Here is a 12690-nt window from a genome sequence, read left to right as displayed (position 1 = left end):
TACCAATCCTTGACGCAATGCTACGTCAGACTATTATTGACGCCTCATGTGTAACATGCGAAACACTAAGTTTACTCGAGGTCGAATTGGCGTGTAGATGTGAAGTTCAACGTGCAATTATTTAACCTAAAATGAGTTACAGGGAACGAAAATTTGCTATCATTGATCATAATTGTATTAATCATCTTCATGGTTATAATAATTATTGTCTGTAATGACGCATATATCCGTGGCTCGAATTACATCTTACCTATCCCACTATTCCTTATATTTTATTTTTCAGGATGTTTACGTTGTTTTCACATTATCAGACAAATTGATGTCGAGAGAATTATTGTGTCCCTCTCTATCATGTTTGTGAGTTGGACGTGTAGCCAAGCTGTGCCTATAGTGTTGAATACGATTGGCATCGATCTGACATGCATAAATAGCTGGTTTTAGCTGGAGGGGTTGAGGCCCCCTTCTACCTTTCTCATATTTGATGTGAGCATATGTGCTTCGATTTGACCTGAATGCATTACAGCGGTGAAGTAGTACTTGAGATGTGGAGCAATTCATTAATTGAATTATAGTATGGTTTTATATGAGTATTGCATGATTATGTACAAAGAGACTTCACCCCTCATCAGTAACGTTTTCTCTTCTTCTCCAATCCCCCTGCTCTCTCTCTCTCTCTCTCTCTCCCTCTGTTTTTCTCTTCTACATCCACTTTCACCATTCCCTCTTTCACTTTATATCGCGCTCTCTCTTTCTCTCTCTACCTCTCCCCTCTCTTTCTCTCTCCCTCTCTCTCTTCCCCCTCTCTCACTCTCTCTCTCTCAATATCCGTTTCTATATCCACCCCTCTCCTTCTCTCTGTCTCTCTTCCACCCTTCCTGCACTTCAGGTGTTTGGCGATGCCTCGGTAGCACAGTCGGTGCTAAGCAATGGAGCTAATGGTGGTTTTCTCTCCATCAACTGGGGATGGGGTGTCGGTGTTATACTTGGTGTTTACTTCGCAGCAGGTGTATCAGGTAAGGTGTTTGTGTTGAGTCTCTGATAGAAGAAGTCCACTCATAAGTTGTTATAAATAAAAGCAAATAATATATAAGTATACAGGAAGAGATCAATGAATCCCATACAGATTAAGAAAAGGTTTATTTTGTTAAAGTTGTTATCAATCAAGCACATTTTTCTATATTTTCCACTCTTAACCCAGGTGCAATAAATAGGCACCTGATAGAAAGTGACTCCTTGAATGCTGTAAGACAGCTAGGCCAAGTGAGGGCAAACGTGGTACATGCACGCGCCTTTAACATTGGTATTCTACCGCGTATTCATTTAACACCCTGGTGGAGAGTGGCAAATGTAGATTGACCCTTGCCACAGGACATTAGTGGTGCGGTGAGACTCGAACGGCGAATAATAATATGCGATCCACAGTCTGGTGACGCTAGAGTCGCGGCTGGGATTCGAACCGCGAACCATGTCATTAGCAGTCCGGTGATGTATCCACTAAACCATGACACCTCTACTTGTATGGTTTTATTCAGTCGTTCCTGTTTTCATCCTCAGGAGCCCACCTCAACCCTGCGGTGACCTTGGCCTTCGCTTGCTTAGGACGGTTCCCGTGGAAGAAGGTCCCCTTCTACATCTTAGCCCAGATGGTCGGTGCCTTCATAGCTGCAGCCTGTGTATTTGGGGTGTATTCGGGTAAGTGTTTAAAACCACAAACGCGTTAATTATGTAAGCGGGACTACACTACTTTTTTAGCTACTTGCGCCCTCTGTATAGAAAGCAATGCCTAAGCGTTACCCGTTGGTCCCCCATGATCCCTTTTTCTTATGTTAATTCAGAGCTGTTTTGATGAGATAACCCTGCCAGTGACCAAGCAGGGAGGTCTAATCCCTCCTGGCCAAACTAGTGCAGATAGCCTTTAAGTACATACATGTGAAGTAATATTCCTGTGGTTCCAAATATACTTTTTGTTTGTGCTTGCATGGTTGGGGGTGGATGAATGAATGAATGAATGTATTAGTGCAGTAAACATCGCAATTGGAAGACAAAAACAGGAAAGCCACATCCTAATATACCTTTAAACATACTCTGACAAAACCTTTTTTCGGGAAAGGTGTAGTTATCTATTAATTTTTGATTGTATGTCAACATTGTCAGTCACGCTGAACAGAGGCTCGTTCAGTCACCGCAGAAACATGTGTTAAACAATGTCAAAGAGCTTGCCAAATTCGTGATCGAAATCGGAAATTTAAAGTCTTTGGGCCCAAACACAGCTGCAATGCTGGGATTATACAATATGAGAAGTCATTGTTTCTGAAATAACATCATCATATCCTCAATGAATTTTTGGCAGAATAAAAGAGGTCACTCATTGTGTTAAGCATTAATTGTTGTACTTTTTGTGACGTTTTCCCTGTCACATGAGAATCAAGAATGATGTTACCCTGAATAGGGTGAGTTTTTCCTTTGGTGTTTGTATTTCAGTTACACCATGAATAAAGCCTCTTTGAGCCGAGACCTAAAACCAGTAAGATTAATTGTCGTTTTTCCGTGACAATTTATGGCGACCTTGCCAGGACCAAAGTTTTAGGTCTCGTATGTTATATCCCATTTTGTTGGTTAAATATCCGTTACACTGTACGTGTAGGTTGTATTGGAAAAGAGAGACGGATGTTAGCAAAAGGAGTGATTTTGCGGTTCGGTGTGGTAGGTCTCTCGCCACGGTTTCAGCAGTGCGTGTATCGTCAATAGACGTACAGTATTTACGGTGGGTGATTTGCGTCGGGATACGGGATTGTGTGTAGATTGCTATTCAGATTTCAGGTATGCGTGTCGTGTGTATGAGTGTCCGTAGGCATTGTGTATTGCAGCGGTGTATACAGGTTTGTGTGCGAGGGCTGTACTGGGTTTCAATGACCGGGATTGGACATGGTATTGGATTTAGCTGTGTGTGAGCATGAGTTAATCCAGGTTGGATGCACAGGGATACTTTTTGTTATACTTTGACTTTGAGACGGGTCTTGATATTGCATGTCTATGTTAATTAAGACAAATGGTGGATAGTTTTTCACGGGTTCTTGTCTTGGGAATTAAGCTAGACCTCTACACAAGAGTCTTGATGGTTGTCAGTGTTTTCTTGAATAGATTCTACGGGGATTGTTCCGTACCTGTTGATACCCAGTTGTGATTTCGAATACAATTTCATAATGGCCAGTATAGATCAGATAAAAGAGTTCTCAACCCTAGGTCGAGAGATGATGAGCCTTGCGGGTAGTGAGCTTAGCAAGTTCGTTTCCGAGCGCTGCGCCGAAGTGTTAAGAGTAAAAGAATTGGAAAGCCAGCGTGATCGCGAAGAGCGCGAAAGCCAGAATGATCGCGAAGAGCGCGAAAAAGAAGTGAAGCTAGCCGAGCTTCGGATCGAGGAGAGAAAGAATGCCGGTGTAGATACGGGTGGTTTGAGGTTGAAAATTGGTAAATTTGATGACACATGTGATAAATTTGATGCATATATTACCAAATTCGAATTAGTCATGGCTAGTCAAAAGGTACCTGACAGTGTAAGAGCCTTACACCTTATTAGTAAATTGACAGGGCAGGCTTTGGAGGTAGTGAATAGAATGTCAAGGGAAAATCGCAATGATTACGAGGCAGTAAAGCGAGAGTTGATGGAGTTCTATCATTTGACCGCCGATGGTTATAGGAGAAAATTTCGTACGGCAAAGCCAGAAAAGCATGAACAGCCTAGGCAATTCAGTGTACGATTGAAGGGTTACTTGCAAAATTGGATTGAGTTATCAAATATTGAAGAGAATTATGACTCCCTATTTGATTTAATTCTAAGAGAACAGTTTGTGTATTGTTGCCCAAGGGAAGTTGAAGTGTTTGTTAGAGAGGGACAAGATAGTAGCATTGATAAGGTTGTTGAAAGGGCTATGGTTTATGTAGGGGCCCATGGATTACATACATTCGGTACACCCCGCAATCCAGGTGGATTCAAACCGACGGTTACAAGTACACAAGGTGGTGTTAGTCCCGCTCAGCCAAGTGTCCCCAAGGGTAACGTTAACACTAAGGGTTTTAACTCGCGTACACCAAGTAGTAGGGGTGGAGGAGCATATGATGCAAGCAAGCGTTCTGCTAGAGGTTGTTATATGTGTGGTAGCCAGGGGCATTTTAAGAACGTTGCGCAAACAGATACATTCAGCGCAAGGAATGATGACTTTGGATGGGACAGATTTCCCCACCCAAAGAGTAGAGGGTAATGACAGTTCTCAGTTAGTCGCGAATGGTGTTGAGGATACAGGATATAGTATTGGTTCATTGAAGTCTGTGGATAGTTCACCAAATGCTAATACAGTGCACCTCGGACTTGCTAGTATCTCTTTACTACCAGTAGAAGCAAATGGATTGAATTCATTAGAGCAGGCAAGACAAAGCATTGTGAATAAGTTAGACATGGCTTATGATCTGGTAGGGGCTATGACGAAGCATATGCCTGTAGTTTCAGGTAGGCTGGAAAAAGGGAACAAAGCGGTATCAGTTTTGAGAGATTGCGGGTGCACTACTTGTGTAGTTAAATCAGAACTAGTCGATGAAGATCAGCTGACAGGGTACAAGCAGTTAGTGTTGCTCATTGATGGTACAGTAAGGGAGTTCTCAGTTGCGAAGCTCACAGTTGATTCTCCATACTATGTGGGTGAGATAGAGGCTTTGTGTATGCCTCATTCACTATTTGATGTTGTTATTGGGGATATAACTGGTGCACGTGAACCCCGCGATCCAGATTTGAACTGGGTACCTAAAGGAGGTAAAGTAGTAAGTGACGTTGCAGATCAGGTGAATAGTGATGGTGAGAATACCATTGATGTTAAGGACACTATTGAAGTGCAGGTGGTTGATGAAGTTGAGCGAGTTGAGCAGGTTGCACATATCTCTGATGTGAAAGAGGATATTCCAGGGGTGATGGCAGTTGAAACTCGATCTCATAAGGAGGTCAAGGTCAAACCGCTCAAGGGTTTGACAATTGGAAGTCCCGTTTCCGGCATAGAGCCTGCAGGTTTTGTTCATGAACAGAACGAAGATTCGTCTTTGAGTTCATTGTGGAACAAAGTAGGCAGAGAGGAGGTTAACTTGCCAGTCGATGGCTGTTTTGATATGTGTAGAGAGAGTAGCGAAGTTTGTGAGGATTCAGCGGACGATGTTGAGGTTCAGATTAGTGATGTTGTTGGTGCTAAGGTGATAGTGATGCCATCCATACATGAGAAGGAATTCATAGAGCATGTCAGGGTGAATGAGTCCGTGGAAGAGAGACGTAGGAAAGGGATATCTCAGTCATTGCGTGAGTATCATGAGGTCTTTTCTGATGTACCATAGAAGACATCAGCCGCAAAGTGCCAATTGTTCAGGCATCTGACTGAGATGAGTACAGGTTTAGGATGTAAAGGGTCAGGATGGTGTTGCAGCAAATGGTATGGGGAGAGTGTAAAAGGCACTACACATGTTTTTATTTTTGGTCTGCGTACCATTGTAAATGATTGAATATGTGTATTATGTATCATGGGTTAACACAGTTTATTAATGTCATTTTTGTTGGATACACATTGCATTTAATAAGATTATGTAATATCTATGATGTTAGCACGAGATAGCAAGAGCTTTGTAGACATCTGTTTATTTTCTCGTAATTTTTCGAGCATAGTTCATATATAGGGAGCTTGGAAAGAAATGTAACATAAACGATTTAGTACCATAAAATCTTGTCTGTTTAAATGGCAGCATTTGTTTTATATTGATTTTGCAAGCTACAAATGTGTACCCATCAAACTGTATATGATAGTGCATACAAATTATCCTGAGCATATGTTTTGTGGAGATGCATGAAATGCATTACTCGATCAAGGTTGATATTAAGAAGAAATATTAAAACAGTATTACTTGCATTTTAGTTTATGCAAATGCAGGAATGTTACTCACTGCATTTTAAACCATGCCAATGTATATTTTGAACGATGTCTATGTATGATACTCGTTATGAATTTTAGTGTTGGAGCTATATCATTATGGACATTATTTTAGCTTTGGACTTCTGTTGGTGATCATCTTTAAAAGTCTTCAGGGATCACAAAGTTTGGACTCAGACGACAAACAATGACCGAGATGATGTCCCATTACGAAGAATACTCCTTGTTTATAGCATACGTGTTTACTAAAAAGTCACAATTTGGACTGATAATTTGGATCACATAAAGAGACTGGTGATACTTATTGTTTACAGCATATGTGGTTACTCACAACTTGGATTGATCATTTGGATCACAGAAAGAAACTGTTGATACTTATTGAAAAGCTGTAATGACAATTTAATGATTTATGTGCAGTAAACATTGACAAGTTTTATTTTCCCATTTTCACGAGATATGTATTTGCCAATAATTCTAGGTTTTGTGTAGAATATTTATTGTAAACATGCTATAGTAAGTACATTTGGAATGAGATGTTCAGTAAACATTGAAACAGTTTGCTTTAAAAATTTCCATGAGTTATGTAATTGCCAATAATTCTATGATTTGTGTAGAAAATTTACTTTAGTAAATTGTTCTTAAAATGGGGGGCTAATTGTCACATGAGAATCAAGAATGATGTTACCCTGAATAGGGTGAGTTTTTCCTTTGGTGTTTGTATTTCAGTTACACCATGAATAAAGCCTCTTTGAGCCGAGACCTAAAACCAGTAAGATTAATTGTCGTTTTTCCGTGACATTCCCTCCCTTCCCCTTCCACACCTGTTTACAAAGCACTAAATTTTGTAAACAAATTTGATCCAGCCAATGGCATTATTTTAAGTAAAACATTCATTTTGTTTCATTCATTTATTTATTTTAATTTCTAATAAAATACAAATAAAATTATGCAACATCTTTACAAAACATTTGAAATAGACCTCAATCCATGCAGCAATGAATAACTTTAAAGAACGAATAACATTCCGCTTTTATATAGCGCCAAATACATCAACGATTTCCCTAAGCGCTTTGCAGATATGTAATTACCCCGGTCATCGGATTCGGGCTTGCCCACACACAATGTATGCACATTCTCCACTCCCTGGGGAGCATTTCAACCAGGCATCATTGTACAGACGCTCCAATACTGAGCAAACTACATTAACTTTCGCATCCTACCAACCTGGGTGGAGAGTGGCATATGTAGATTAACCTCTTACCAAAAGACGTTAGTGTTGGGGTGGAATTTGAACCCCGTACCTTGTGATCTGCAGTCGAGTGACTTATCCACTAGACCACAACACCTCTACAAAACAAAAGTAGAATACAATTGCAATTGAAATTTGATTCATATGCTGTGGAAATGGAAAGGTCCAATAAAAAAGCAGAACTTGTAAATTGTGCCGGACCCCTCAGATAATAATAACTTTTTAAAAATGTGAAATACATCAACATGGAGAGGTCCACTAAAAAGCACAGTTTGTAAGCTGTGGATCGCTCTGATAATAAAAACTAAGAAAATTGAAATACATAAACAAACAAAAGGAGAAGGATAATGGCTAACATAATATTATACAACAAGACAAAGAGGATGAAAATAGTTATTGTGGATGCATTCACGCACAAACGGATAGGTTCATTTGAAAAACATAGATATACAAAATTAAAGATGAATGACTTATAGCTTGTTCTCTTTTGTTATCCCTTCTGCTCTTCTTCTCTTTCTCCCGCATTTTTGTGTTCTATCTTTCTTCTATCTATGTATCTCTCTCTCTCTCTCTTCTTCTTCTTCTTCTTCTTCTTCTTCTTCTTCTTCTTTTTTTCTTCTTCTCCTTCCTCTACTTCTTCTTCTTCTTCTTCTTCTTCTTCTTCTTCTTCTTCTTCTTCTTCTTTCTTCTTCTTCTTCTTCTTTTTTCTTCTTCTCTTTCCTCTACTTCTTCTTCTTCTTCTTCTTCTTCTTCTTCTTCTTCTTCTTCTTCTTCATTATGGATTCTTCCATAGCATAAAATATTATCCTTTCCACATTTATTTCCCACAACTTGAATTATCATTGTATTCTTTTATTCTTAACCTCCTCGCTTCTTCTCCATCTCGCTTTCTTTCATACTGTATGAATCAACGATCCTCTTTCCAAGAATCATTGAATGCTAAGGTCCTAGAGGATGGGCCCCATGTCATACATAGGGATGAGGAAATGCCCCCTTCCGATCATTTGGACCCCCTTCCTGTTTCCCCAGCTCCTAGCCAAGCTTCTTGTTTTGATGCCTACCATGAGATGCACCCTTTGAGTGATATATTTAGAAGGATTTGTAGAAGTTCAAACAGTTCAAACGCGTAGCTTGCATCTTTGCAAACAATCAGAAAAATCCACCAAGAACTGATAACAAGAACGAAAGCAACAAAGAAAATCTCGTAAATGCACGTAATATTATTTACACACTTTCTAAGACTAGAGAAAAATATATAATAATTGTATTAGTAGGCCTATGATTCCTTTATTAGGCCTAACCATGGTATGAGAAAGAGAACGGCAACTTGCTCACAATTCACATATTTGGGAATGTATGATAAACCTTAGTTGTGAACGGCAAGGGTGAGATTCGGAGTTTGTTGTCTTTTAACACATCAATAGACCAAAGCCCCATTTCACAAAACGTTTTATCAGTGACAAATGACAGTTTTTGTTATAAGCTAGTGAAATCCTTGCTTCTGATTAGTTATCGGCAGATTTGTCACTGGTTTTTGTTATTTGTCATTGAAAAAAGGCTTTGGGAAACGGGTCCCTAGTGGATTGATATGCAACGAGACATCGTCAGAATTTTACTTAAATCATAATCATTTGTGGAATTGCTTCTTGAATGTCAGTGTAAGTTCAATGAAATAAATCAGATTTCAAACTTAAGCCCAGATCAAATAAAGGATATTTACACGAAAGCTATTTCGTTTTTTTTTTTTTTTTTTTTATCAATTCCGAATTTACGACGCGTGTTTACTTTGCCTCTGGGTTATTCGCATCGGAGGGGCGTGTATAAATCACATCCATGTCTTGCTCATAAAACCTGTTAGAGCTCTACCAGTAGATGGCGCACTTGCACTGTTGGCATAGAGAGAGATTGGAACATACACATTTAATATGCCCGCCTCAGTCATACAAGTTTGTAATACTCAATTGGGGAGTCGGTTACCAAAGTGATTCGCATTATCAATAGTAATTCAACTAATAGTCTGAGGCGAATCCAGGATTATCAAAGGTGGTGTGTGTCTTATTTTTTTATTTTTTTGGGGGGGGGGGGTGGGGGAGGGGGATGACCGCCGCTATTTCTGAACCCTTTTGTTAATTATAAAAATGATTATTACTGAAGAGTAACAACGCACCGTCTTTCTTTTGAACTTGGGTGTCCCACAAGGTGTTGTTTTCTTGGGTAGGTCCTTGGATCGGTTCGAATCCCAGCCACAACACTGTTAACACGATCGCATCTATTTTCGATACCCGTAATTTCAATACCTTTTTTTTTTTTTTTTTTTTACATCCCATAGAAATTTTGTTCAGATTGCGTCATACCCTTTGTCATGTTGGCACAATTCAATAGATGACGTGAAGGTTATTGGTTGTTTCTTCTATCTAGGTAGATTATTCTAAAGTAGATGCAATCATGTTTAACGTTCTTTTGCAAGACATTAATCTTCATTTAGGATCTGTAGGATCCTTCCTTAAAATGTACCATAAGCTGGTAATGGTTGACGGAGCTAAGGCTAGGTAGGCTTCTAATTCCAAAATTAAATGAAAGCGAAAACAGAGATATGTCTTTATGCGCTTTACAAGAACGTCATGCGCCATTCAAAAACAGAATTATTGTTCTTCCACTAGTTTAGTCTTTCAAAATCAAATTTTATCCGATGCCTTTTCTTATTTCATGGATTTCAGATGCTATTAATGATTTTGACGGTGGAGTTCGAGCTGTACTCGGGGAGAATGGGACAGCCGGCATCTTTGCTACCTATCCGAAGGACTTTCTCTCAATCTGGAGTGGACTTGGAGATCAGGTAAAACCTTCACCTTTAGCATGTAAACCGTCATATCTTAACATTTTGTTTGGTGTTTTTGGTAGGGGGTTGGTGGTTATTTACTTGACTGTTATTAAAGAAAGCATAAAAGCTTGTTAGAAAGCAACCAGGGGACCGACGACTTTAGGTTCTCTTCGAGGTTTACCTCTTCACGTTTCAACGATCCTTTGTTGGTCTAAATATGGCCCGCCTTTATTCGTCTTAACTCGATCCCATTTATCTCCCATATTTGTCGTTTAGATATTAGGCACTGCTCTGTTGATGTCCTGTATATTGGCCATCACTGACAAGAGAAACAACTCTCCTCCTAACGGCATGGAACCCCTTCTTATCGGTCTCGTTGTATTCAACATCGGTATTTGCTTCGGATACAACTGCGGCTATGCCATCAACCCTGCCAGGGATCTGGGGCCGAGGTTGTTCACCGCCTGCGCGGGTTACGGCCAAGATGTTTGGACGTGAGTATAATGCCATTGCGCACGAAGCGTTATTTCCATTACGCCTCTCACAGACATTAAGTGCATCCAATCCTTGTAACAAGTTAATTGCTATGAAAACAGACAAATAAGAGGGATGTGATAGCGAAAAATTTAAATAAATGTGACCAATAATAATAATAATTATACAATTTTTGTTTTTGTCCTAATTCCCTTCTCCTTTGCGGCACCACTCAAAATATATTATGTTTAGCATAGTATTTTAGGTCCTCTAAAAGCTAAAACCTCCTGAGTCGTGCTCTTTGAAAAATTGACAATATAGTAATTTTATAGTAATTGAAAGTTGTCTGAGCCCATAATGTATAGATTAGGCCTTAAGTTCGTAAAAGATAAATATGGACATGCATCACATTGTGTAAAGCTGTTATATGCTCACCGATGTTAAGAATGTTTATAATTCTTGCTTCATCTGTTAAAATGCATTATGCTAAATTTGGATTTACCTTTTCTTGCCTTAGTCCCAATGGTATGCATTGGTGGTGGGTGCCTATAGTGGGACCGATATTGGGCGCCATCTTGGGCGGATATCTTTACTTGTTCGCTATCGAACTCCACCATGACACGGACACGGCATCGGCGAGAGACGAAGACGGAGGAGGAGATTACAGTAGGTTTCCAAAAGACATTGATTGGGACGTATGTAGAAAATATCAAGTAGAACATGTAGGAAGTATGAACGAGAAGGATGAAAGGCAGATATAGAAGGAAAGAGGCGATGAAAAGCAAGGAGTGAGATAGACAGACATAATGAGAGAGAAAGAGAAAGAGAGAGAGAACAAGAGAGAGAGAGAGAGAGAGAGAGAGAGAGAGAGAGAGTCAGTGTCGAGATAGAGATATACATTTTTTATTAAACGGGTTAGGTGCTCATTAAATGTGATGACAATAATTTGTATGTCTAGTTAATTTTAAGAGCTATTTCTACCCATTATTTCCAGAAATGTTTGCTAAAGTCGTTGTTTTTGTCTTGTTTCTTTGTCAGTGATGGCTGAATTGTCAGGAAAAGGTGAAGATAACCAAGCGGTTCAGAATCATGGACAGGCATGAGGGGTGGTTTGGATGAACAGCGCCCTCTTTCAAAGGAGTTTCGTTCATTTTGATGAGATATCAAACAGACCAATCAGCCCAATTGAGTACCAAGTGTGCACGTCATATTCGCTCTTCATCCAGGTTACTGGTTCTAAACAACAGAGCCTGCACCTGAGGTTCACCGCGAAATAATTCAAGCAACGGTCTGGAGCAGGACAAATTCGGTGTTTGAGGCTGCTGTGATCACGACACCATTGTTTAGCTCAAAATTGTTTGGAACCAGCAACTTTGACAACTTGGCCAGTATGACGTCACACTTCGGTACTCTATAAGAACAATGCCGTTGTAACCATGATGACAGCTTTGGAGTGCGAAAATGGCTACAGACGTCCTGAACAGCTTCAAGCAGATATCTTTTTATTTCTTTTTTTTGTTGTATATTATTGTTTATCTTCATTCAGATTACTATAGGAAAGTAATATATTTATCACCGTTATCCATGAGGTTGCGGTTTTCTTTTACTTGTCATACTAAGGCCTTTCTATTTCAAGGTATTTGTCTGTAATTTTTGTGTGGGTGACTGACTTCATTATCCAGATAATTTTCATGTAATGGTTTCAAAGCAAAACAGTGAACAATTCAGCTGGTACTGGCCAAACCAACTATCATTAAAATTAGTTGGATTCTATTGTTCCAATGCTGTGTAAACGTAATATTTGATAGCCATACAATATATGAATTCCTGCCTTTATAACTAGTTCAGAGTTTCGAATAGATCGAAGTCACCAAGATTCCACAATTTAGCACCCTAATATATTTACATTTCATCCTATATTTCACATGTTTCATGTGGTTTTTTAGAAATTATGAAAGCTAGGCAATTTTCTTTTTGTACGAGTATATCAACAATATGTGGTTTAGATAATCATTTTGGGGTTTCTTTTTTTTAATTTCAAGTTAATACATCCATTCTTGATTCCTTTGTGTGTGTATACTTCGAGCAGAGACGTAGCGAGAGTCCCGACTTAACGGGGGCACTTGAAGAGGATCATGTCATCTTCTCACCTCGCTCTCTCTTTCTCTCTCTCTCTCTCTCTCTCTCCC

The 12690-nt window shown here is 39.4% G+C and overlaps 1 protein-coding gene across 1 annotated transcript in view; it reads left to right on the top strand.

Moving 5' to 3' along the window:
* The window catches only part of LOC581006 (aquaporin-3), a 47223-nt gene extending 34533 nt beyond the window's left edge, over positions 1-12690 (top strand). Inside the window, exons 2-7 of the mRNA XM_030976996.1 lie at positions 887-1013; positions 1555-1692; positions 9924-10042; positions 10304-10521; positions 11019-11167; positions 11540-12690. Coding sequence (XP_030832856.1) covers positions 887-1013; positions 1555-1692; positions 9924-10042; positions 10304-10521; positions 11019-11167; positions 11540-11604 — 816 coding nt within the window. The 3' untranslated portion in view covers positions 11605-12690. The remainder of the gene's footprint in view (positions 1-886; positions 1014-1554; positions 1693-9923; positions 10043-10303; positions 10522-11018; positions 11168-11539) is intronic.

This window comes from Strongylocentrotus purpuratus, unplaced genomic scaffold, assembly GCF_000002235.5.
Source record: "Strongylocentrotus purpuratus isolate Spur 01 unplaced genomic scaffold, Spur_5.0 spur5_scaffold_9, whole genome shotgun sequence".
NCBI lineage: Eukaryota > Metazoa > Echinodermata > Echinoidea > Camarodonta > Strongylocentrotidae > Strongylocentrotus > Strongylocentrotus purpuratus.
This window is presented reverse-complemented; position numbering and strand designations above follow the sequence as displayed.